The sequence below is a fragment of the Archocentrus centrarchus genome, unplaced genomic scaffold (genome assembly GCF_007364275.1).
Source record: "Archocentrus centrarchus isolate MPI-CPG fArcCen1 unplaced genomic scaffold, fArcCen1 scaffold_54_ctg1, whole genome shotgun sequence".
Lineage (NCBI taxonomy): Eukaryota > Metazoa > Chordata > Actinopteri > Cichliformes > Cichlidae > Archocentrus > Archocentrus centrarchus.
In genome coordinates, this window is record NW_022060276.1 from 1799735 (window position 1) to 1827093 (window position 27359).

The 27359-nt window shown below is 44.4% G+C and overlaps 1 protein-coding gene across 2 annotated transcripts in view; it reads right to left on the bottom strand.

Moving 5' to 3' along the window:
* Positions 1 to 27359, bottom strand: part of LOC115777472 (epidermal retinol dehydrogenase 2) — an 85430-nt gene that overhangs the window by 49323 nt on the left and 8748 nt on the right. For both annotated transcript variants that reach the window (XM_030725379.1, XM_030725380.1), the window contains exons 2-5: positions 15499 to 15826; positions 4843 to 4974; positions 4587 to 4686; positions 4159 to 4303 (exon numbers count right to left, since the gene is read on the bottom strand). In XM_030725379.1, the coding sequence (XP_030581239.1) occupies positions 4159 to 4303; positions 4587 to 4686; positions 4843 to 4974; positions 15499 to 15819 (698 nt within the window). In that variant the 5' untranslated portion in view covers positions 15820 to 15826. The remainder of the gene's footprint in view (positions 1 to 4158; positions 4304 to 4586; positions 4687 to 4842; positions 4975 to 15498; positions 15827 to 27359) is intronic.

The window sequence follows — 27359 nt, forward strand, 5'->3', positions numbered from 1 at the left end:
AACCATGCTTCTTGTTTTCTTTGTTGTTGTTTTCCCCACACAATTTTTAATTTTGCAAGTATTGTCAGTATCTTTTATGTTTAACAAGTGATGAACTGTTTGGTTTACTTACTTGCGCTCTTTCCTGTTTTTCTTTTCTATTTTCTCTCTTTTTTTTCTCTTCTTCCTCTTTCTCTCTCCCTTTTTCTTTTCTTTCTTTTCTTTTTCCTAAGCCTGTCAGCTCTGGCACAATTTGTCACACAGTATGTTAAAAATAATTCAAAGAAAATAAAGGGTCACACACTAACAAGAGGAGCCTATTGAGAACCTGTAGAGCTCATCTTGGAATAGCAAATATGTTTGGCACAACAATACATTCAGATCACAGCTCTGTTTGCAAGATCCACCAGACATGACAGGCTAAAAAAAAAAAAAAAAAGGAAAATCCTTTAGGTTTCTTGGCTGCAGCTTGGCACCTCCGTGCTTCAGCTCCACCAAGAGGATTGAGATCTGAGACCGGCTAGACCGCGCCATGAACTTAATGTGCTTCTTTAGCCACTCCTTTATTGGCTTGGAGGTATTTTTTGGGGTACTGTCATATTGGAAGACCCATCTTCAGTGTTCTTGCTGAGGGAAAGAAGTTCTTGCCAATTTTATGGTACCATGGCCTTGGTCCATTGGTCCCCCAATGTGGTAAAGACATCCTGTACCCTCAGCAGAAAAAAAAAAAGCCCAAAACAAGCAAACTGACTAGTTTTTATACAACGCTTTTCTGAGCACTCAAAGGGCTTATACAATGCCTTTGCATTCACACTCCAATGAATACATCGGGAGCAACTCAGGTTCAGAGGGTACTTCGACATGCAGACAAGAAAGCTCCTTACTCTGCGTGGAGGGTTTCACCCCAAATTCAGCACCCTGAGACTGTACGCTAAGCAAAAGGACGGAGGCTGAGGTGAGTGTTTCATCTAGGATAGTGGTTTGGACAAAGATCCATGACTACATCAGGAAGATGGCCACCAATGATCAGCAGAAACCCAAGGAAGAACAAGAACCATCACGGAAGGACAGGCCTCTGCATGGCATGTACCACTAACAGATAGAAGTGTCTGATATAGAAAAATCCTACCAACGGCTGGACAAAGCTAGACTGACAGCACAGAGGCACTAATCACGGCAGCACAAGAACAAGCTCTGAGCACAAGACCGACAGAGGCTGGGGTGTACCGCACAAAGCAAGACAACAGGTGCAGGCTGTGCAGAGATGCCCCTGAGACAATCCAGCACATAACAGCAGGGCAAACATGGAACGCCATAACCAAGTGGCTGGCATATAGGAACATGTGTGCCTGGAAGTCCTGAGGTCAAAATTGGATACATCCCCAAGTGTGGTTGAGAATGATCCTGTGGGTCTTCCAGATAGAGACAGACAACATCGTGACATATAGTGGTGGACAAGCAGAGGAAGAAAGCCGTAGTGATAGATGTAATAATACCAAGCTACCATAATATCAAGGAGGAGGAGGAACACAAAAAGCTTGAAACATACCAAGGGCAGAAAGAAGAGCTAGAGAGGATGTGGAAGGTGAAAGCAACAGTGGTCTACAAGGTAACTGGAGCATTCGGGGCAGTGACCCCCAAACTGGGAGAATGGCGCAAGCAGATTCTAGAAATGACATCTGATATCTTGAATTTGTTCTGTCAATCAGGAAGATCCACGAAGGATGTCATTTCCTTGTTACCCAGAAGCTAATGGTTTACTCAAATATTGGGTAGTGAACTACCAGTGTATAGCAAACATGAACAAATTGGTGCCAGATTACTGAGCTTTGAATGCCTTCTAGTAAATAACTGCATTTAAAAAAAAAAAAAAAAAAAAAAAAAGTATGGACTCAGTGTGTTCATACTGAACTGTGTTCCACCTTCTACTTCCGTTAACAAGGAAGTGATGCACACTTTATTGCCCAGAGTATTTCACTCACCCATTCAAATCCAGTCACTTCCATGGCCACAAGTGTATAAAATCAAGCACTTAGGGATGCAGAGTTTCTACAATCATTCATGAAAGAATGGGTCGCCCTCAGTTCAGTGAATTCCAGCATGATACTGTGATTGGATGCTACCTGTACAATGTGTCTTGTTCTGAAATTTCCGTACTACTAACTATTCCACAGTCAACTGTTGGTGGCCGAGTTGTCGTTCCCAGTTGCTTCCACTTTGATATACCATTAAGTGGTAGGCCACTGGTTGAGACAGCACAGTCAGTGGATACTGAGGTGCATACTGTGCAGGGGTCGGCAACTTTCTGCAGAGTAAATTGCTTCAAATCTCTAATTTTCCTTCAGAGCAGCTCAAGAAAAATGCGCAGAGAACTTCATAGCTTCCATGGCTGAGCAGCTGTATCCAAGCCTTACATCACGAAGTGCAATGCAAAGCGTTGAACGCAGTGGTGTAAAGCACACCGCCACTGGAGACATATCCTTTGGAGTGACAATCATGTTCCTCAGTGTGGCAATCCAATGGACAAGTCTGGGTTTGGCAGTTGGCAAGATAACAGTACTTGTCTAAATAAACCGTGCCAAGTGTACACTTTGGTGGAGGGGGGATGAGTGAGTTTGGTGTTGAAAAACTTGACTGGTCTGCACAGAGTCCTGCCCTAAGCCCAATAAAACACCTTTTGGATGAATTGAAGCAGGGACTGCAAGCCAGGCCTTCTTGTCAAACATTAGTGTCTGACCTCACAAATGCACTTCAAGATGAATGATCAAAAATTTCCATAAACACTCCTAAACCTGTGGAAAGCCTTCCCAGAAGAGCTGAAGCAGTTATAGCTGCAAAGGGTGGGCTGTCATATTAAACCTCGTGGATTAGGAAGAGCTTCCTGATTGGCAGAGCTAAATCAAAGACTCAAGTGCAACATGACTTAAGGGTGATGCTGAAGAAATACAAGGAAGGAAGCTGGAGGCTAAAGCCAAAACCTGAAGGTGACAGAAGTAGTGGGTACCCTGAAGATATCAAAATAGGTTTAAAACAAAATGATTTTTAATTCTTTAACAGGTTAGATCAGGGGTAGGGATCTCCAGGCCTCGAGAGCCGGTGTCCTGCAGGTTTTAGATGTGTCCCTGATCCAGCACACCTGAATCACATATAGAAGTCATTAGCAGGACTCTGGAGAACTTGACTGCAGACTGAGGAGGTAATTCAGTCATTTGAGTCAGGTGTGCTGGATCAGGGACACATCTAAAACCTGCAGGACACCGGCTCTCGAGGCCTGGAGTTCCCTACCCCTGGGTTGGATTCATAGCCCTGTGCTGCATCCTCCACCACACACCTATCCCCAATGCTGCCCATACCACCCTCCCCTTCTTCCAAAGGGGACTGTAGCTCAGACCCTCCCACATCTGATACCCACACCAGGTTAGTAAATGGTAACTGGACTAGTTCTTATATAGTGCTTTTTTTCAAAATAAGTGCTTTTCTACTCTGAGCACTCAAAGCACTTATACAACATGTTTACATTTACTCACTAAGCTAAGTGCTTTTATTATCTAACATTCACACACACATTCATACTCCAACGCCTGCGTCGGAGGGCAACTTGGGGTTCAGTATCTTGCCCAAGGATACTTTGGCATGTAGCCTGGAGCAGCCAGGAATCGAACCACCGACCTTCAGATCAATAGGTGACCTGCTCTAACTCCTGGGCTACAGCCACCCCAAGTAGTAGGGTAGTATTAGTAGACACCTAGAGAAACAGAAACTGAGCCAGGGCAATGATGAAGGCTGAGTCTTGGCCCACCTGAGACTGTAGGTATCAACTGAATTTGAGTAGATCCGGAGTTGAAGTCAATTGAGATGTTCTGGCATAACCTTAAACAGCCGTTGGTGTTCAAAGACCCTCCAATGCAGTTCTTGCTGCCAGTGGTGGCACAACAGTTATTAGTTACTCATGCAAAGAATATACCTGTACATCTTTGACTATAGCTCCTTTAGCAAGGTCCACTGTCCTTTCTGTATTTTAGGAACTGTAAGATCCTTCAACATGCCATACTAAGTTCAGGCAGAAAGATGGGAGACAGATGACAAGGCACAAGTTTCATGAATACACATGTATTTAATGACAAGTGATGCTTGAAACAGCAAAAAAAAAAAAAAAATGGAAAGCATGAAGTGACCTACTTGGTTTGACATCCATCGAACATTCCAGTGTTGATAAAGTAGGGGCATACAATCGTGGTCTTGACTCCATCTTTCCCAGAGGCCAGCAGCTCGAGACCCACTGACTCTGCAAAACCTACTGCAGCAAATTTACTGGCACAGTAATCTGCAGAAAGGATTAAAAAAGTAAATACAAGTTTCTTTAATCTGGTTTAATTTATATGCACATTTATGCAAAATTTAACCCATTTTTCTTGTTTTTATATTTAATTGAAAACTGTCACCTAACAAAACCCATTGACCTCACTGTCTGCAAATGTTCATATAAAACATGTTTTATATGAACACTGTCTAGAAATGCATGGCACACGCGCGCACACAAACACACCCCAATGCACTTTACTTTAGAAAAACTAATATAGATCAAATGTTCAGGGGAGAAAACACACCTGCCAATCCATTGACTCCTATGAGTCCAGCAGAGCTGGCAATGCTGACAAGATGTCCATGATTGTTTGCAATCATGGCAGGAAGAAAGGCCTTGTAGGTCTGAGAGAAGAAGAGGAAAAATTAAGAAGAATTTGACTACTGTTAAAGCAGAATTTCCACAGATATGGGAAAAAGTACTTCATTAGAACTTAAGTACTTATTCCTAAATTTTGATGAGGAATAACTGGAGGGTTGTATATGCCCTTTTTGACTGACCCAAAAGTGAGCCATAATGTTGACCTCCATGGTCTTCTCAATCAGGGAATCAGGAGCATCCATGAACTTCTTTCCTGTCACAATCCCAGCGTTGTTCACTAAAATACTGACATCACCCACTTCTCGCTTCACCTACAAGAAAGAAAAATGCCCATCAATTCAATTCAATTTTATTTGTATAGCACCAAATCACAACAGTCACCTCAAGGTGCTTAATGCAGTACGTAAACACCCTCCAATAATACAGACAAAACCCAACAATCAAAATGACCCCCTATGAGCAGCACTTGGTGACAGTGGGAAGGAAAAACTCCCTTTAACAGGAAGAAACCTCCAGCAGAACCAGGCTCAGGGAGGGGGGGGGGGGGGGGGGGGGGGGGGGGGGGGTCATCTGCTGTGAGGAGGGGGGGGGGGGGGGGGGGCAGATATTGATAATAACTAATGATTAAATACAGAGTGGAGTATAAACAGAGTAAAAAAGGTGAGTAAAAAGAAACCCGTCAGCTGCCTAGGCCTATAGCAGCATAACTAGGGGATGGTTCAGGGTCACCCGATCCACCCTAACTATACAGGTGTTGGTCATAAAAATAGAATATCATGAAAAAGTTGATTTATTTCAGTAATTCCATTCAAAAAGTCAAACTTATGTATTATATTCATTCATTACACACAGACTGATATATTTCAAATGTTTGTTTCTTTTAATTTTGATGATTATAACTGACAACTAATGAAAACCCCAAATTCAGTCTCAGAAAATTAGAATATTGTGAAAAGGTTCAATATTGAAGACACCTGGTGCCACACTCTAATCAGCTAATTAACTCCAAACACCTGCAAAGGCCTTTAAATTGTCCCTCAGTCTAGTTCTGTAGGCTACACAATCATGGGGAAGACTGCTGACTTGACAGTTGTCCAAAAGACGACCTTTCACACCTCGCACAAGGAGGGCGAGACACAAAGGTCATTGCTAAAGAGGCTGCTGTTCACAGAGCTCTGTGTCCAAGCACATTAATAGAGAGGAGAAGGGAAGGAAAAGACGTGGTAGAAAAAAGTGTACAACAACAGGGATAACTGCACTCTGGAGAGGATTGTGGAACAAACCCATTCAAAAATGTGGGGGAGATTCACAAAGAGTGGACTGCAGCTGCAGTCAGAGCTTCAAGAACCACCACACACAGACGTATGCAGACATGGTTTCAGCTGTCACAGTCCTCGTGTCGAGCCGCTCTTGAACAGAGACGGCGTCAGAAGCGTCTCGTCTGGGCTAAAGACAAAAAGGACTGGACTGCTGCTGAGTGCTCCAAAGTTATGTTCTCTGATCAAAGTCAATTTTGCATTTCCTTTGGAAATCAAGGTCCCAGAGTCTGGAGGAAGAGAGGAGAGGCACAGAGTCCACGCTGGCTGAGGTCCAGTGTAAAGTTTCCACAGTCAGTGATGGTTTGGGGTGATGTGTCATCTGCTGGTGTTGGTCCACTGTGTTTTCTGAGGTCAAAGGTCACCGCAGCCGTCTACCAGGAAGTTTTAGAGCACTTCATGCTTCCTGCTGCTGACCAACTTTATGGAGATGCAGATTTCATTTTCCAACAGGACTTGGCACCTGCACACAGTGCCAAAGCTGCCAGTACCTGCTTTAAGGACCATGGTATCCCTGTTCTTAATTGGCCAGCAAACTGGCCTGACCTTTAACCCCATAGAAAATCTATGGGCTATTTTGAAGAGGAAGATGTGATACGCCAGACACAACAATTCAGAAGAGCTGAAGGCCACTATCACAGCAACCTGGGCTCTCATAACACCTGAGCAGTGCCACAGACTGATGGACTCTATGCCACACTGCATTACTGCAGTAATCCAGGCAAAAGGAGCCCCAACTGAGTACTGAGTGCAGTACATGCTCATACTTTTCATGCTCATACTTTTCAGTTGGCCAACATTTCTAAAAATCCTTTTTTTGTATTGGTCTGAAGTAATATTCTAATTTTCTGAGACACTGAATTTGGGGTTTTCATTAGTTGTCAGTAATAATCATCAAAATGAAAACAAACATTTGAAATATATCAGTCTGTATGTATTGAATGAATATAATATACAAGTTTGACTTTTTGAATGGAATTACTAAAATAAATCAACTTTTTCATCATATTCTAATTCTATGAAGAGCACCTGTAAGGGGTATAAACAGGGTGAAAAGAGGTGAATAAAAAGAAACACTTGATCATAAAGGAAAGTTTTAATCCTAATCTTAAAAATAGAGAGGGTGTCTGTCTCCTGAATCCAAGCTGGGAGCTGGTTCCACAGAAGAGGGGCCTGAAAGCTGAAGGCTCTGCCTCCCATTCTACTCTTAAGTATCCTAGGAACCACAAGTAAGCCAGCAGTCTGAGAGTGAAGTGCTCTGTTGGGGTGATATGGTACTATGAGGTCTTTGAGATAAGATGGTGCCTGATTATTCAAGACCTTGTAGGTGAGGAGAAGGATTTTAAATTCTATTCTAGATTTAACAGGGAGCCAATGAAGAGAAGCCAATATGGGAGAAATCTGCTCTCTCTTTCTAGTCCCTGTCAGTACTCTAGCTGCACTGTAGGTGGTTAACACCTCGTGTGACATTTTTTTTAAAAGATTTTTTTAAGAGCTTTTACATGTGTGTTCCTTTTCATTATGTTCTGCCTTAGATGGAAGGTTTTCTGCCCGGTGTTACAGGGTCCTGACCAAGACTGTGTTGCACTGGGTGGTGGGAGTCAAAGAGTAGGTAGTGGTACTGGTCTGTGTATGTGAGTTTCTGAGAAACATCAGTGTTAAGGCTTCCATATTCCTCAGTGAGCACAGCACAGTAAACCATTATCCCCTGGCATCCTCCCAGGTGAACTTAATGTTTTTTTAATCCACCGAATTGATGTGGTGAGTGAAGGCTTCTACTCACAAAACTCTGTATCAGAGTTTAAATACCTGGGACTCGCCACCTTTTAGTTTTAGAACTGAAGAAGCCTCTTGGATAAGACGTGGAACTTATTTTTTATATATTTATTTTTAAATAGTCCAGTTGCCTTTTTTCAAGCTCTTGAAACAGTCATCTTTAAAAAGGCTGCAATAAATCTGGTCGTAATCCACTGTTACCCCTTTTCCACTGCCGGGGTTCCGGTTCTGGGGCTGCTCCCAAAGGAACCACAGAAACACTTAAGAACGGGCCCGCGTTCCCACCGCGTTTCTGTGAACTGCTCCTTTACGTATGAGTGTGGGCGGGTCCTCGTCTGGACACGAAAGCCGAAGCGCACAAACGTGGGAGAACACGCTCCCATTTCTGTGCTGCAAATACATTTTACGGTCCAAACCAAACTACTGCAGCATCTGTGTGCAGCACAGAGGGAAACACAGAGATTAGAGCAAGACGACAAGTACACACTTTGTGTCCTTTTATCTGTGATATGAACTGATACAAAGCAGCAAGTTTAGCCTTAGAGCCCAACCTAATTCACAGCTGTGAAAATCGCTTCGCTTTTCTCATGTAATACACATGTAATATGGTAGAAAACGTGATGTTGAGACAGCAGAGTCACGCCCTTCTGCTGCTTTCATCACGCGTTCTCGGTTCCAGACCAGCTAGTTTGTGGGGCCGGAGTTGAACCCGTCTTTCATCCGAGCACCGAGTGCTTCCGCGGTGGAAAACCCACCTAATGGTTCAAATACTGGCACCAGAAACCTGTTGGTGGAAAAGCGGCTTGTATGGACCCAAAATTTGTGACAGCTGACCTGTAGAATATGCAAAAATATTTTGTACAGTCAGATGACCCATATGCCCATTACTGTAGCATAGCCAACTGCCTCCATTGCTGTCGTTTTCTTCTGCATGCTGTCAGAACTGCAGGTATTTAAAGTCACTATTACATAAAAGACTCAGACATTAAAATTCAACAAATTCCAATGCATCCCTTTAATTGCTGAAATTTGTCAGACATCAATATACTGTGCAACAACTAATACAACAGAATTCAAACTTAAAAGGCAGCATCTCTTGCTCCACATGTTCTGGCCCATTAGCATTAACGGGGGCCTTAACAGATTTGCAAGTTAGCCGTGCTGCACCAATACCCATGCCATTGTACTTGCTAGTTTTTGAACTGTGCACTAATGGTTTCCCACTCAGAATTGCCTTAAAATTGTGCATTTATCTATTAATTACAGCCATTTGATAAACAGTTATTTAATTAAATACTCAATACCAAAAAAAAAAAGGCAAAAATACAGAGATATTTGCTTTTTCTAAGGAACATGTGCAATTAAAGAGTGCATGAGAAAAGCATCTTCAGATCTTTTCACTAGGGATAATATCAACCATGAAAATTGTTGGAGTTATGGTATAAATTCCATTCTGTTTATTATAAATTATCATATCTTCTGTTTGTATATTTTCTATAAGTTGTTTTATGTACATATGATACTGTTGTTTTTATGTTTGAAATGGAAACACGTGGTGACATTTTTTACAAAGGAAGTTGTAGTTCTCTGCAGGCTGTTTTCAGCCTGCAGAGAACACATATAGGATACGTGTCTCGTATACGCCATGTTACATGCGCACATGTCACAGTATGCTTACGACCATATATGGTAAGGAAAAAGCCAAGAATGTTGTTTATTACATGCTGTAAACTGCGTTTGGTGTAACCCACGTGATCTTATTGTGAAAATCCGAATAAAAGCGCTGTGCAGGAAGCCGTCCTTCAGGACAGATAACTTCCACTCAGCCGCGAGCTGAGTTCAAGGAACGGATCTCTCCTCCTTGCGCAAGTTCAAAAGAGTTGTGTGTTTGTTCTCTGAGTTATTAAAATGATCTGAACCTATCAAAAATACTGGTATAAAATTCACTGTTACGAGTAAAATGGGAATGATGCAGCAATTTACATTCCACTAGCAGTAAATTAAATGCACCTACATACCCTCGTATGCACAATAATTAAAACGCCCAAACATGACAGCACGAGGCACATGTCAGCCTCCAATGACAATATAGTAAAGGAGTTACTTTGACACCTCCAATAAAGCACAATGCTGTGCAAGAATGTGCAAAAAGTGCAAACAAAACTTGTTTCACCAGTTGAGGCAAAAAGCACACTGTCAAGTACAACCAGGTTATGAAGGCACATGAGATGACATGAGCAGCTGGTGATGTACACCCCACAAGTAACCAAGTGACTCAACCAAGCATGGCTGGAGCACTTGTTAGCAAGAAGCACAATGATAGATGGAAATTACTTATATGGCTATATGGTAGCAAAGGAGTGCCTTCAGCAACTGATTTAAAACTCAACCCAAGTTACAGCATCCCAGGTAGAAAATATTTCGGTTGTATTTTATGAAATTATACAAGTTCCAGAAGAATTACACGGTCAAGTTAGTTTAGTTATTAGCAGTTATAAATTTAGAATTTAAATTTCCAGGGAAACACTAACTTTTTGTGCTTACATTTGACTCACGCCACAACTATTGCACTATAATGCTGCCGTTGCTGGCATCTTGTGGGATTAGAGACACTGAATTTGGTAGGCTGTCATCAATGACAGTAACTCAATGGAAATGGATTGAAGAGGCACTTCATTTTGTTTGCACGAAAAAAACCAAAATGCTGCTGCCTTTAAGTTCCACTCACCAATAAAATGTTAGTATTTCTTTGACTGTCAGAAATATCGATCCAGCTTCTGCCACTTATTTGGGTTCAAGTCACAGGGGGAGCAGTCCAAGTACACATGCCCCAAAACTTCCTGACCCATGTTATGTTCCTATGCCAGCTGAGATCTCTCTTCAGCATGTCCTGGGTCTGCCCCAAGGCCTTCTCCCTGTAGAACATGCCCGAAACAGGTCAACAAAGAGGGATACAGTAGGCATCCAAATCAGATGCCCACACCACCTCAACACAGGAAAAACACGGGGAGGAGGGGTAAGTCTAGGGCTGCAACTATTCCTTGAGTAACTCAAATAGTTTGATTATAAAAAAATCCTCAAAGCACATTTGTTGCTTCGATGCTTCGTTTAAACTCTGCAGCCCTCACGTGTCTCCGTGTGTTTCACCCACATTAGCAGCATTCAAGTTCTCTGTAGTCATCATCTTCTTCTGAGTTTAATGGCGGTGGGTAAACAAGCTTAGAGCTGCATTACTGCCACCTACCGGACAGGAGTGTGGATCAGGAGTTAGAAAAAAAAACCCCCTCAGATTCTAAACAGTTCTTCGTTGCTGCGATGGGTTTACTTTAACACTGAGTGGATCATCGCTGACATGTTTTTTCCACGCCTCCACCGCTCTCTGCCATGTTTGTGTGTTGTGCTCGCTGTGCTGAGAATTTCAGCTGCTATTTGAATTAGAGAATACTTCAGCTCCCAGAACAGATCGCTATCCGATCTTAAAGTCCACGTCATTTCTGGGTCCAGATGTTCCTAAATAAACAGCAATGGCATAACCAATGACTGTTCATTGTTAAAGTTGATTGTAACATACCTTATCAATTGCAGCCATTTCCATTTCTCTTTCTCATCGGTAAAATGACAGCTGAGTGTGTTTTTCTCGAGTCGGCTCGGTTGAAACAACCAGGGAAACAGCATTGTGGCATATTGATCATGTGACAACTTGGACCCGGAATTGGAATTCTACGTCATCACTTAACAACTGGATAACCACAGACATATTGCTAGCGAGCACCGCTATTAGCACTAGCAATCGTTCGGTACCAGAAGGACCCCTTCCACATCAAAATTTTTTTTTTTTTTTATACTATAATCCCTGGCTAGTGACTAAATATAGACCTGCAGTAGAAATGTATTTAGGAGAATTTTTGTTAATACAAAGCATTGCAACATTATGCTTTTGCAGCCCCAGTTTTTTAACAAAAACACTGATAGCACAACAGTAGCAGGCAGCTGTTTTACATGCAGTCTGTCGATGCAAGCACAGAGAGGCAGAGCTGTTATACAGACGGTGAGCTCAGGTGGAGCGAAAACAAACATTTTTCTAGCGTCCAAAAGAAGCTTTTTTTCCTGTAACCACCATTAAACCTTTACTTGGAAACAGCTGGAGGTCCTTCATCAACCAGCTGATCAGCAAGTGAAGAGAGAACTTTGTAGCTGCTCCATCCACACTGTTTCACACAGGGAAAAACTGCAGTATGGAAGTTAAAATATGCAGATGAACTGTTAATAGGAAAAAAGTATTCCTTATACACTTACTCAAGTAATTGATGGAATAATCGACAGAATACCCAATTACTAAAATAATCGATAGTCGCAGACCTAGGTAAGTCTCAACATTAATTCGAGATACTGCCATTTTGTGACTAAGAGGGAATCTCCACTCCTGATGTGGAACCTCTATTGGTATCCCTGTATCCCTTTTATTTGCTCCATGAGTTTCCCCAGCTCCTCCATGAATCGCCACCTTTTCATAGAGGAGGGGTTTGTGTGTCCCAGTAATCCCAGCAGCTATATCATTCAGAGGCTTCTTCCCCCGCTAAGGTCTCCCATGGCAAATTAGTCCTGGGTGAGGTGCCAGACAAAGAGCGATTCCAACGACCAATGACCACTATGGAAGAGTGGAACTGTTTACCCTACCTGGGATAGGGTTACTGGGGCCCCAGCCTGGAGCCAGGCCTGTGGACGGAGCTCGAGGGATAACGTCTGGTGGCCGGACATTAGTCCATGATGCCCAGCTGGGCACGACCCAAAGAGGAGACATGGGCACACCCTCCTGTAGGCCCACCACCCACAGAATGCATCATAGGGGTTGGGTGCAATGTGTATCAGACAGTGGCCAAGGGTGTAGGCCCTGGCAGATCAACCCCCAACTATTGAGACTAGCTATTAGGATAAGGAATGTGACACCTCTGGTGGGGAAGGAGCCTGAGCTAGTGCATGAGGTCGAGAAATCTCTGCTAGATTCAGTCATTGCTTCCTTGTGCCTTCAGTGACAGTTGAGTACCCACCCTTCTTTGAGTCGCTGGACAGGGTGCTCGAGGGTGCTCCATCTGGTGACTCCATCATCGTACTAGGAGACATCAATGCTCATGTGGGCAATGACAGTGAGACCTGGAAAGGTGTGATTGGGAGGAACAGACTGCCTAATCAGAACCCGAATGGTCTCTTGTTATTGGACTTGTGTGCAAACCACAGTTTGTCCATAACAAACACCATGTACGAATATAAGGATGTCCATAAGTGCACATGGCACCAGGACACCCTAGGTCGATGATCGATTTTGTAATCGTATCATCAGATCTGTGGCTGTATGTTCTGGACACTCGGGTGAAGAGAGGAGCTGAGCTGTTAACTGATCACCACCTGGTGGTCAATTGGATTAGGTGGCGGGGGAAGATGCTGGACAGACCTGGCACACCTAAATGTATTGTGAGATTGGGCAGGGAATGCCTGCCAGAGGCCCCAGTCCACGAAGTCTTCAACTCCCACCTCCGGCAGAATTTTGACAGCATTCCGAGGGAGGCTGAGGACACTGAGACCAAACAGATCATGTTCCGCACCTCTATTGTTGAGATTCATGCTCAGAGCTGAGGCTGCAAGGTGGTTGGTGCTTGTTGTGGTGATAATCCCCGAACCAGATGGTGGTCAGCGGAGGTGAAGGGAGCCATTGAGCTGAAGGAAGAGTCCTATAGGGCTTGGTTAGCCTGTGGGACTCCAGTGGAAGCTGATAGGTACTGGCGGCTCGGGTGGTGGCCGGAGCAAAAACTCGGGTGTGCAAGGAGTTTGGTGAGGTCATGGCAAAAAACCTTCAGACAGCCTTGAAGTGATTCCGTCAGGCAACTAAGGAGGGGAAAGCAATGCTCTACTCACATAGTCTGTAGTGCGGGTGGGACGCTGCTGACTTCAACTAAGGCTATAGTCAGGCAGTGGAAGGAATAAGTCGAGGACCTCCTCAATCCTACTGACAGACCTTCTGTAGCGGAAGCAGAGTCTGGGGATGAGGGGGATGACTTGACCATCACTGGGGGTGAGGTCACCAAGGTGGTTAAACAACTCCTTGATGGCAGGGCCCCTGGGGTGGACAAGTTTCACCGTGAGTTCCTGAAGGCTCTGGATGTTGTAGGGCTGTCTTGGTTGACACATCTCTACAACACTGTATGGAGATCTAAGGTTTTGCCACTGAATTGCCAGACCGGGGTGCTGGTCCCCATCTTTAAGAAGGGAGACCGGAGGGTGTGCTCTAACTATCAAGGGATCACACTCGTCGACCTCCCCAGAAAGGTCTATGTCAGAGTGCTGGAAAGGAGGGTCAATTCATTAGTCGAACCTCGAATTCAAGAGGAACCATGCGGTTTTTGTCCTGGTCACGGAACACTGGACCAGCTCATCATCCTGTGTAGGATCGATCGAGTGTGCATGGGAGATTGCCCATCCAGTCTACATGTGTTTTGTGGACTTGGAGAAGGCATTTGCCCGTGTCCCTCAGGGTATCCTCTGAGAGGTGCTGTGGGAGTATGGGGTGTCTGGCCCGTTGTTGCGGGCCATTCAGTCCCTGTACAACCGCAGCAAAAGCTTGGTCCATACTGCCGGCAATAAGTCGGACTTGTTTCCTGTGGGTGTTGTCACCATAATTTTTATGGACAGAATTTCTAGGTGTAGCCAAGTGGCAGAAGGCTTCCACCTTGGTGGCCTCAGAATCTCATCTCTGCTCTTTGCAGATGATGCAGTCCTGTTGGCTTCATCAGGCAGTGGCCTCCAGCTCACAGTAGAACAGTTTGCAGCAGAGTGTGAAGCAGCTGGCATGAGAATCAGCACCTCTAAGTCTGAGGTCATGGTCCTCAGCTGGAAAAGAGTAGAGTGCCCACTTCACCTCAATTGCTGCCCCAGGTGGAGGAGTTCAAGTATCTTGGGGTCTTATTCACGAGTGACGGGAGAAGGGAACAGAAGATTGACAGATAGATTGGGACTGCGTCTACGGTGATGCGGATGCAGCACCGATCTGTCATGGTGAAGAGGGAGCTGAGTGTGAAAGCAAAGCTCTCCATTTACCGGTCAATCTACATCCCTACCCTTACCTATGGTCAGCTTTGGGTAGTGCCCAAAAAAAATGAGTTAGAGAATACAAGCGGCAGAAATAGGCTTCCTCCAAAGGGCATCTGCTGACCCTAGCCTAAGCCTGACCACAACACAAGATAAAGAAATTGTTGCAATTATTCATTATTATTTTATTCATTCATATGTTTGTTTACTGTGATTGCTGCTGTGTTGTGTGTCTATGCTACCTTTAAAAGCTGCAACTGGAACTTTAATTTCCCTGACAGAATCTTCCTAAAGGGATTAATAAAGTTTTATCTAATCTAATCTAAGGTGTTCAACACCTTTCACCTGGTAACAATTGGGGGCTCCAGCCCCTCCACAACCCTAAATTGATTAAGTGGGAAAGGATAGATAGGCAAAAAAAACCCAAAAGTGCTGTTACATTAAAGAAACTACAGACTTGTCCAGAACTGAAGACTTAAAATAATGTTAATACATTAGTTATATATTCTACTGATACAGGTACATTTTCACATTTAATTTAAACTGCAATAAACTAAGGGAGGTCAACCAGGTACAGAAACCAAGCATGGTATATGGTCAATAAGTAGGCAGATCTAAGTTGCACTGTGGGTACTTAGTCTAATGTTATCCCAGTAACTTTACCTGGTCAGCCACTCTGTAAACTTCATTCTTGTCACTGCAGTCACAAATATAGTAATGGACTCGACTGGCTCCATTACATTTGGCCAGTCTAGCAGTTTCCTTCATCCCTTCCAGGTTTATGTCCCACAGTACCAGTACAGGGCTATGAGCTGCAAATTCCTGAGCCATGAGGCGTCCGATTCCACTACCTGCTCCTGTGATGAGCACCACCTCACCAGCTATGTTCTTCTTCTTCATTGGCACCAAGAGATAGATGAAAGATTCCACATTGTACCAGATGGACAACAGGAGTACTTTGATTGTTTCCAAGAAGAAATTCATAATGGATCTAGAATACAAAAAAAAAAAAAAAAAGAAATCAATCAAGAGCATATGTAACAGAGTTAAAAATGAACTTCATTAATTATTATTTCTAATTCATGTTATGTTGAGTATTTGTGAATTTTATCTCACTGGGCTGTTTTTAATTTGTCATTGTTTTATTGATTTAGCTTGTGGGTAATGCCTTCCTGCACTCTGCCTCGTTTGTGTCTCCTGGGCTTCCTTAGCCCTCCCTAGCGTGTGTAGCTTCCCCCCTCCCCACACAGTGTTGTTCTGCGCTGCTGAGGGTAAGTCGCGGGAAAATTTGCTGCTGTGATTTATCATTGTTTTCTTCATGAAAGTAGCTATGTATGCAGAAACCTCTGGCACATGTTGTTTACCATTGTTTATTTGTATGTTGTGAGGCATTTCTGGGCTGTTTAGACCACTGTTATAACTTTTATAGATGTTTTTCTTGTCGATCTTTTTTGCGCGAACATGACCACTAGTTCGCCGTCCAGTGTATATTCATGCAGCACAAGTGGCTTAGATACCGCTTTTGTTTACATGTTTAGGAGCAGAGTGCATGGAAAAAGGCAGACAGAAGTGGATTAATGTGGTTTTAATCTCTTCTGCAGGTATGTGCTTTTATTTTAAGTTATATGTTTTATTTCCATTCATTTCTTTAACTCTGCCCCCCCCCGCATTATATGTTAATGTGGCCACTAGGTGGCGTTTTTCTCCTCTTGTTACTTTGTGAGGAAATTTGTTAAAGCTTGAATTTAAAAAGAAAGAAAATATGTTACACACAGTGTTGTTCTGCGCTGCTGAGGGAGCAGAGTGCATGGAAAAAGGCAGACAGAAGTGGATTAATGTGGTTTTAATCTCTTCTGCAGAAAATAAATATCTCAAGTCACATGAGTGAGCTGTCTTCTTCTGCAACCTATACGATCACGGAACAGACCCGTTACACTGGTGCCGTGACCCTTTGGATCTACAGATCAGCTCGACGCTTTTCACCGTGGATGCTGTGCAGCTGGCCAGATCGACGTTTCAAGATCCTTTTGTGGTCAGGTTAATAATAGACTCTGAGTTACAACGCTATTCTTTTGCAATCATTGAGTGAAAAAACAAAAAAAAAAAAAAAAAAAAAGGGGTTCATAGTGTGTGATTTTTTTTTTTAACTTTTGCTCCTGTTTGGATGCTTGTTCTGCTTTGTTTTTTTTGTTTTGTTTTTTTCTTTCTATTTGTGAACACACCTGTGATACAGTTGGTAGTTAATGGTAGCCAGTGTGTTAACGATGGATAGGTTTGCTACTCCTAAGTTACCTAAAGGTAGGGGTGTATGGTTCAGTGATCCTGCTGACAGTGGGGCTGTGGGACATTCAAAGCTCTCATATGATGGTTGCACAGAATCAGGGCTAGGTCAGAGCCAGGCTTGTACCTCTATTGATGGGTTAATGGGGGAGAATCCTCCTACTTCCACACCCCGCAGCGATGTTGATGCCCTCCATCACCTCACAGACATGGTTGGACAGTTAGGGGCACAAATTGGTGAGTCAATTGTTTCCAAACTAATGTCAGCTGGTGTTGTAAACACAAAGAGTGAACCTGAGCCTACCCTTGCCACTCAGAACTCATACTGCGACAGTAACAGACATGACCTACCTCATGTGACAGTCCATGTTAAACCTGATAGGATACTCCAGCCATACAGAGGCGACAACACTGACAACTGCTCAATCCGAGACTGGATTGACTTGACTAAAATGCACCTCAGAAAACAAGACATACCTACCTGTAGTCAAGCAGAAGAGATCATGTGCCACTTAATGGGCAAAGCCAAGGATGTGGTACAGATTGCTTTGCGTAGTGATCCCTCATTGGATGTTAAGGAGAATCCTGAACTGATATATGACGTTCTCCTCCATTACTTCAGTGAAGCCACCTCATGTCTCCCTCTCGCCGACTTCTATGCCACTCTGCCCAGACACAGGGAGAATCCCGTTGACTATTGGATAAGACTAAACAAGGCAGCAGACCTAGCTCTTGACGGCCAGCGTAAACGTGGGAAGCAGACGGAGAGCATGAATGATGAAGTGGCTCTCATGTTTGTCAAACACTGCCCTGACCCTGAGTTATCCTGCATTTTGAAGTGCAAACCAATTCATGAGTGGACTTCACGTGATGTTCAGCTAAGGATTGATGACTACCAGAGAGAGTTGAGGGCAGCTGGCAGAACCACTAATGCCCCACAGCTAAGAAGCCAGGTCGCTGCCATTACTCCCGAGCAGCCCGGCCCAGCGTCACCTAGCCTGGCAGCTTATGAGCATTGTAACACCCCCAGCTCTCTATCGTCAGCCTCCCTTCGCCAATCTCAACATCGGGCAGACCGTCCTTCATACTCATCTCCAGGTTTGGCCTCATTCCAAGGTGGCTCCCAGGATGGTCAGAGCCAAGACACTGTTCCAGTTGTTACACAACATCTTCAACAGTCAGAAGAGAGACTTCTCGCTCGAATGGTTGACATGTTTCAACAGGTGATGGAGAGAATGCAGCAGCGTGATACTCCTACTCGGGGTGGGAGGTCCCAGCGTGCACATCGTGAGCAACGCACCAGAGAGACAGGTTGCAGAGTCTGTAACGACTCAAGTCACACCACGACGTCACACTGCATGTCTAAGAGACTGTGTTTTGCCTGTTTTGCTCCTGGCCACACTAAACTGAACTGTCCTGCAAATAAGCCTTCCCAACACCAGTCGGAGGGAAACTAGCAGACCTGTATTTGGAGGGAGGCAGTGCAGGTCACATCACAAGCTCCCACATTGATGACATGTCAGATGCTGAGACTTTATACGCATCAGAGAAAGATTCTTGTAGTGGCTCTGGAGTTGTTGTTTACCAGAATGTTCACCGAGTAGGCAGCAGTGACAGTCTTTTCTACACTTCTGTGAACATGGGTGAGACATTTAAGATGGGTGGAATGTTGGACAGTGGTTCGATGGCCTGCAGCATCAGTGAGGCAGCTGAAATGAAGCTTAGAGAGGCTGGTGTAATAACTGAACAAAAGCTAATTGATGTTGATGTGGTCTTAGTTGGATGTGGTGGACTCCGTGTTAAGCCTAAATGTGCTTTTGATGTGGAAATGGAAGTATATGGTTGTAAAATGGTGGTCCCCACACTCGTTGTTCCGGGCCAGCATGATGATTTGATACTAGGCACTAATGTCATAAAACACATCCTACATCAGTCCAAGCTTTGTGAGTCTTACTGGAAAACAGTGTCTGCCCCCTGCTCATCTGGGGATCCAGAAACTGAACACTTCCTATCCATGCTGTCTGGTCTCAATCCCTGGAAAGGTGGAGATGTTCCTCATAAGGTCGGCACTGTGAGATGTAACTCAGCTACTTGCCTTGAGCCTGGGCGAGAATATCTTGTGTGGGGGAAACTGCCCAAAAACACTCCCGTGTCTCCAGGCGGCACCATCATGACGGAGCTCACATCATCCCGCTCAGCGCCCAGAGGTATTTTGGTTGCAAAGATTGTGACTACATTGTGGGGAGACAGGTGGGTCCCATTAAAGCTCATTAATATGTCTGACAGACCTGTGTTGTTGAGACGCAACGCAAAACTGGCTGATGTCTACACTGTTGTGGCCCTGGAGGACATGGGTGGTGCTGAGTGCTCAGAGGTTCCACTTGCTTGTTGCCCTCAATCTGCCAGGTCACCCGCTGCAGATGCCAGTTTGGCCAAAGACAGGCTCAAATCAGTTGGGCTCGGTGATGTCGATGTCGAGTCTTGTGAAGTTTCTGAGGACTGCAGGACTAGAATGGCTAACCTTGTTTTGCAGTATGAGAGTTTATTTTCCCGCCACCATCTTGACTGTGGGGAAGCGAAGGGTTTTGTGCACCGCATAAACCTCTCTGACAGCAGACCTTTCCGGCTTCCATACAGGCGAGTGCCCCCTGGCCAGTACCAGAAGCTGCGCCAAGTACTGAGTGAAATGGAAGAAAAGGAAATCATCAGAAAATCCACAAGCGAATACGCATCACCCTTGGTGCTGGTGTGGAAAAAAAATGGAGATCTCCGCATCTGTACAGACTTTCGCTGGTTGAACAGGAGAACCTTGAGGGATGCCCATCCTCTTCCTCATCAGGCAGATTGTCTGGCAGCACTGGGAGGAAACAGTCTGTTCAGTACAATGGATTTGACCTCTGGGTTCTACAACATGCCATTACACGAGGATGACAGGAAGTATTCAGCCTTCACCACTCCTATGGGCTTATATGAATACAACCGCCTGCCGCAAGGTCTCTGCAACAGTCCTGGGAGTTTCATGCGCATGATGACCAGCATATTTGGAGACCAGAACTATCTAAGCCTACTTTGCTATTTGGATGATCTGTTGGTGTTTGCACCTAATGAGGAGACCGCCTTGCAACGTCTGGAAATGGTGTTTTCTAGGCTACATAGCCACAATTTGAAACTGGCCCCCAAAAAGTGTTTCTTCCTCAGGAGGTCTGTTAAGTTTCTTGGCCATATCATTGATGAACACGGTGTTTCAACAGACCCCAGCAAGGTTGAGACCATCTCAAAAATGACAGCTGCCCAACTCATGGAACCAGATGGTGTGACTCCATCTCAGAAGCGGATAAGATCCTTTTTGGGGATGATCAACTACTACCAACATTTTGTACCCAGGTACTCTGCCATTGCCAAGCCGCTGTTTGATCTGCTAAAGGGTGGCAGAAGGAAAGGCAAACACCAACACAATAAACTGTCAGCCAGGAAATTACATGCCTCCGACTGGAAACTGGAACAAGAACATGCATTTGAACACCTCAAGTCCTCACTGACACAAAGCGTTGTCTTGGCTCACCCAGATTTCACTCGTCCTTTCGTGCTGTCCACTGATGCATCCTTGGATGGCATAGGTGCTGTTCTGTCTCAGGTCCAGGAGGGCGAGACACGAGCCAGGCCCATTGCTTTTGCCAGCAAGTCTTTGTCCCAGTCACAAAAGAACTACCCAGCTCATAGGTTGGAGTTTCTGGCATTGAAGTGGTCTATCTGTGACAAGTTCAGCCACTGGCTGAAAGGTCACAAATTTACAGTCTGGACTGATAACAATCCATTAACTCATGTCCTGACGAAGCCGAAACTAGACTGCTGTGAACAACGCTGGGTGGCTAAATTGGCGAGTTACGACTTTGATATCAAGTACATCCCAGGTCAGCAAAACATTGTGGCCGATGCACTTAGTCGTGTGCCATTTGTTCAGGAGACTGTTGGTCACAGGCTGCTTGCTGAACCTTACGCCAATCTTCTCACTGAAGTTAGGGATATGTCAAACTCCTCTGTCCAGAATGCCTTTCGGTCATCCAGTGGTCACAAAGAATCCTCCTCGTTGAGTGTTAACGTCCAATCAACATGCAGCCCACTACAAGTGCTCCCCGAGACTGTTGCGAGGGAGGATGTGTCTGCTGTATTACGCTCACACATTGAGTGGGATGCTGGTCCAAGAACCCGTGCCATTGAACTATTGCAGCATCTACCTCAGTTCATTCCATCCGGACAAGACACCCTACCTGCCTACACTGAAAAAGAACTCCGCGACAGACAGTTGGAAGACAGAACTCTCTCTCATGTTCTGCACTATGTTGAGAGGCGGAGGAGGCCCTCTAGGAGAGAAAGATTTAAAGAATCTGTTTCTGTAACAAAATATTTAAAGCACTGGGACAAGCTAACTGTACGAAACGGTGTGCTATACAGGATTTCTCGGGACCAGAAAACCAAGGCGAAGAGATTCCAATACATTGTCCCTGACTCACTCAAAACCGAGGTGCTTCACGGGGTTCATGACCGAGCAGGTCATCAGGCTCAGTTCAGGAGCCTCAGCTTAACGAGGCAGAGATTTTTCTGGTTGAATCTGGACAGGGATGTCAGAGAACATGTTCGACATTGTCAGCGATGTATTGTCAGCAAGTCCATCGAGCCTGAAGGTAGAGCTCCATTGGAGACTATAACATCAACCAGGCCGCTCGAACTTGTATGTATTGATTTTTGGTCAGCTGAAGACTCCAGAAACAGATCTGTCGACGTCTTAGTAATTACTGACCATTTTACAAGAATGGCTCAAGCATTTCCATGCAGAGACCAAACAGCTAAACAGGTGGCGAGGGTTCTCTGGGACCGTTATTTCTGTGTCTTTGGCTTTCCTGAGAGGATTCATAGCGACCAAGGGGCTAACTTTGAAAGTCAGCTGATAAGTGAGCTCCTCAGGGTTTCAGGTGTCAAAAAGTCCCATACTACCCCATATCATCCAATGGGGAACGGGAGCGCGGAGCGGTTCAATCGAACCTTGGGTGGCATGATCCGGGCATTGTCCCCTGAAGAGAAAGCTGACTGGCCAAGACGGTTGCAGACACTAGCCTTTATGTATAACTGCGCAGTCCATGAGACAACAGGCTATCCCCCCTTTTACCTCATGTTTGGTCGGGTTCCTCGCCTGCCTGTCGATGTCCTCTTCCATGCCGTCCTTGATGACTCTGCTGTGGGGAACTATGACAAGTATGTGGCATGCCTCGCCAGCGACCTGAAGGAGGCGATGATGATTGCTCAGGACCATGCTTCCAAAGAGCAGAGCAGACATGCTCAGTTGTACAACAGGAGGGTTAAGGGTACCAGCATTACTGTCAGTGACAGAGTACTCCTAGCCAACAAAAAAGAGAGGGGCAAGAGGAAGCTCGCCGACCGGTGGGAATCAACCATTTACACCGTGACGGATGTTAACCCAGCAACACATACTTACAGGATCTGTGACACAGTCACTGGACAGGAGAAGGTGGTTCACAGGAACCTGCTCATGCTGGTCAGCTTCCTCCCTGTGGATCCCACTTGTGATGTATCTGACTCTGCTTCACTGTCTGCTAATGCCTCTTCAGCCACTGAATCCGACGACATTGGAGGAGATGGAGGAGTCTTGGATGAGAGTGACAAAAGGACTCTTCATGAAGCAAGTGTGAGCTGTGATCGTGGCAGTATTGGGGACTCGCCTGAAGTTGTGGAAGAGGAAGAGAACCCTTTATCTGATTCGGAACCTGTGGATTCTGAGAGGAGAACCATTGAATGGATAACACAGCTGTCTGCACCCAATTCATCAGTTGGGGATGTTGCTGACTTACTGAGCATGACCTCTGACCTCAAACACTGCTCAATATTACCTGAGAGCCACACGACTGTTCGATCTGTGGGTGGCAACTCTGCCCCGGTGTCTGTGACTGACATCCCAGCAGGTGTGAGAAGACCTGACCCCGCTCTTAGTGTTGTGGCTCACACAGACGATGCTCCAGACATTCTGCATACTGTTGATCACACCTCAGCTATGCACTGTGATGGATGTACTACACAGACGCAGGTCAGGTCCAGATTCGGCCGCCTAGTCAAACCAGTGACCAGGCTCATACAAACTATGTCCAGGCAGGATGTTGTTCAGAACAAGTTCGATGTTAAAGCTGCCTGCAAATCTATGTTCCAGGCTTTTACTGATTAATTTCTTAACCAACTGACCTATAATCTTTCTGGGTCTGCCATTTTTGTTTGGATGAGATGTTAAAATGTTTTCATTCTGTACTGTGTAATGGGTACTGTGAATGCACTATGCTATATGTTGGGGTCTTGTGGGGTGTACAAGGCACCCTGTAGACAGTTGCTGGATTGAGGGATAGGCGCTGCCCTCATACCACTTCATCCTTATGGGATACATTAGTTGTCTGTGTTTCTATTGTCAACCCCAGGTAATCTGTGGACTCGCATTGTCTTCGATGATGTATGCTGTGTGGTTGGTGCTCATGTTCGATAAAATTCAGTGGGGGTGAGTGTAACAGAGTTAAAAATGAACTTCATTAATTATTATTTCTAATTCATGTTATGTTGAGTATTTGTGAATTTTATCTCACTGGGCTGTTTTTAATTTGTCATTGTTTTATTGATTTAGCTTGTGGGTAATGCCTTCCTGCACTCTGCCTCGTTTGTGTCTCCTGGGCTTCCTTAGCCCTCCCTAGCGTGTGTAGCTTCCCCCCTCCCCACACAGTGTTGTTCTGCGCTGCTGAGGGTAAGTCGCGGGAAAATTTGCTGCTGTGATTTATCATTGTTTTCTTCATGAAAGTAGCTATGTATGCAGAAACCTCTGGCACATGTTGTTTACCATTGTTTATTTGTATGTTGTGAGGCATTTCTGGGCTGTTTAGACCACTGTTATAACTTTTATAGATGTTTTTCTTGTCGATCTTTTTTGCGCGAACATGACCACTAGTTCGCCGTCCAGTGTATATTCATGCAGCACAAGTGGCTTAGATACCGCTTTTGTTTACATGTTTAGGAGCAGAGTGCATGGAAAAAGGCAGACAGAAGTGGATTAATGTGGTTTTAATCTCTTCTGCAGGTATGTGCTTTTATTTTAAGTTATATGTTTTATTTCCATTCATTTCTTTAACTCTGCCCCCCCCCCGCATTATATGTTAATGTGGCCACTAGGTGGCGTTTTTCTCCTCTTGTTACTTTGTGAGGAAATTTGTTAAAGCTTGAATTTAAAAAGAAAGAAAATATGTTACACACAGTGTTGTTCTGCGCTGCTGAGGGAGCAGAGTGCATGGAAAAAGGCAGACAGAAGTGGATTAATGTGGTTTTAATCTCTTCTGCAGAAAATAAATATCTCAAGTCACATGAGTGAGCTGTCTTCTTCTGCAACCTATACGATCACGGAACAGACCCGTTACACATAACTGTAAAAACCTGTTTATTTTTCAGTATTACACTTCAGGTGTGTGATTGATTTTTTTTTTGGTGGTGGTGGTGTTACTAATCTCTCTTTTTTAAAAAAAGCCACAAGAAATACAGTGAACCTAAGGGCTGCCTGCCTTGTGTTTCCCCATAAAGGATTGGCTGACCACTGTGTTTCTACTACTGTGTAGGGCTGCAACGATTCATCGATTATTAATTATAAAAAAATCTGACACTAATTTGCTACTTTGATGCTACGTTTAAACTCTGCAGCACTCAGGCACCTTTACAGTTCTCCGTAGTTGTTGTCTTTTTCGTCTTGTGGGTGTAATGGCGGTAGACAAACCAGCTTAGAGCTGCATTACCACCACCTACTGGACTGGAGTGTATATCAGGCGTTTAAAAAAAACAAAAAACCTTAGATTCTAAAAAACTCTCAGGCACTGTGACAGATTCCCTTTGACACTTAAAGTGGATCATTGCTGACATGGTTTTCCACGCATCCATGTTTGTGTGTTCAGCTTCCAGTTTAACCGCGGTTTACTAGCGAGCGCCGTCATTAGCACTAGCGATCGTCCGGTACCAGAAGACAGACCCTGTCCCACATCATACTTAAATCCCTGATCAGTGACTAAATATAGACCTGCAGTAGAAACGTGTTTAGGAGAATGCTTCTAAATATAAAGCATTACAAGATTACGCTCACGCAGCCCCCAGTTTTTCAGCATAAACACTGATAATACAACAGCAGCAGTCAGCTGTTCTACGTGCAGTCTGTCTGCACAAGTGCAAAGAGGTGGAGCCGGAGACGGTGAGCTCAGCTGGAAAGAAGCTTTTTCCCCTGTAACCTCCATTAAATCTTTACTGGGAAACAGCTGGAGGTCCTTCATCAACCAGCTGATCAGTAAGTGAAGAAAAGAGAACTTTGTAGCTGCTCCATCCACCCTGTTTCACACAGGGAAAAACTGCAGTACAGAAGTTAAAATATGCAGATGAACTGTTAATATGAAAAAAGTATTTCTTATCCAATTACTCGAGTAATCGATAGGATAATCGATAGAATACTCGATTGTTTTAGTAATCGATAGCTGCAGCCCTACTACTGTGTATAAAAATATTTTTGTACACGGTATTTTGACACTTTACAATAAATCAGGAATAAGAAAAAGTGTTAAATATTTTGTGTTTTTACTCCCAAGTCACCTCAAACACTGGCAGATGTTTATTTTGTGAGTGCAGACTGTAAGATCACTGTTTAACTCATGAACGTCATTTACTCTGGAGGTTGTAAAATATTGTTAAAAGAGTCAAGTCAGAGCAGCTCACCTCTGATGACAGCAATACTGAGGTGTGTTGTTGCCTGGACTTCTGCTGGTAACCTCTGCCGCTTTGGGCGCTGTTAGCCTGTGTTTCTAAAACTTTCTTTGACCTCTCAGGTGAGATGTAGTAGACACTGATCAATTGATCAGTCTTTTTTATAAACCACACTCAATTTTCATTTGTTTTCTGATCAAATGTGGCTTTTGTGTTGATTGAACATTTTTATTATTGTTTGAGGAATAAAGAAGTCTAATTTGTTTTTGTCACATAAATCATTTGATCCAGAAATATCCATTTCATATATGCAAATGAACCAAACCAAAATTCAACAAACTGTCAAATTTTGTATGGTTACACCCCTACAGGTGTCCCCACGCACAGTCTCAAGAGCATGGAGGAGATTCCAGGAGACAGGCAGTTACTGTAGGAGAGCTGACAGGGCTCTAGGAGGTTCTAAACCCATCAGCAGGACCGGGATGCGCACAGAACTCTACAGGCTAGGCAACGGCACCCTGACTTCCATTTGGTATCAGCATAAAATCCTCTGACCCACTGTCAGACCCTACACTGATTCAGGGAGTCCTGGGTTCCTCCTGGTGCGCATCACAATGCCCGGCTTCATGTGGTGAGTCTATGCAGGCAGTTCCTGGAGAAGGAAGGAACTGATGAACCTTACTGGTCCCCCATGCTCACCTGACCTAAAACCAATAGAATGCCTCTGGACATTGTTTTGTCCATCCAACACCACCATGTTCCACCTCAGACTGTCCAGGAGCTCAGTGATGACCTGATCCACACCTCGGAGGAGATCCTCCAGGACATCATCTCATAAAGGAGCTTACCCTGATGTTGTCGTCAGGAATGATACAAGCTCATGGGGGCCATAGAAACTACTGAGTACCATTTTGAGTTGCTACAATGAAATTTCAGCAAATTAGATGAGCCCGCTCATTTCATCTTTGAATTCAGCCTTTTTGTAGGTTGATCGTTCATTTCCAAATAATGTGGCATCCTCATATTCCTAACACATTACCCAGTCCCCATCTCTTAGAAAGACTAAGGGCTGCAATAGACAGCTCATACAAACTGGCAGGTACACTGCATACATTTTTTCCCCCTCTAAGCTCAGTCAGTCGGGCACCCACGCCAGTATGAATGGTAATCGCTGGCTCACCCAATAATCGAGCCTCATGGCTCACATGATTGTGGATTTATTTACCTTGGGAGTCACTCCGTAAGTTGTTCTCATCATTACTGTGAATACTCCATTATCGTAATGTTGCTGGCATTAGCGGCTAGTTTGCTTGCACTTAGCCATTTCAGATGCATTGCATGTGGGTTGGTGGCTGAGATAAAGGGTTTGTTAAAATGTGCATTTTGTATGTTAATCAGCTCAGTGACTGTCGACTAAAAATATTAATGAGAGGGTTTGTTAAGCACGACGTGGATTGCAATGCTAGCGT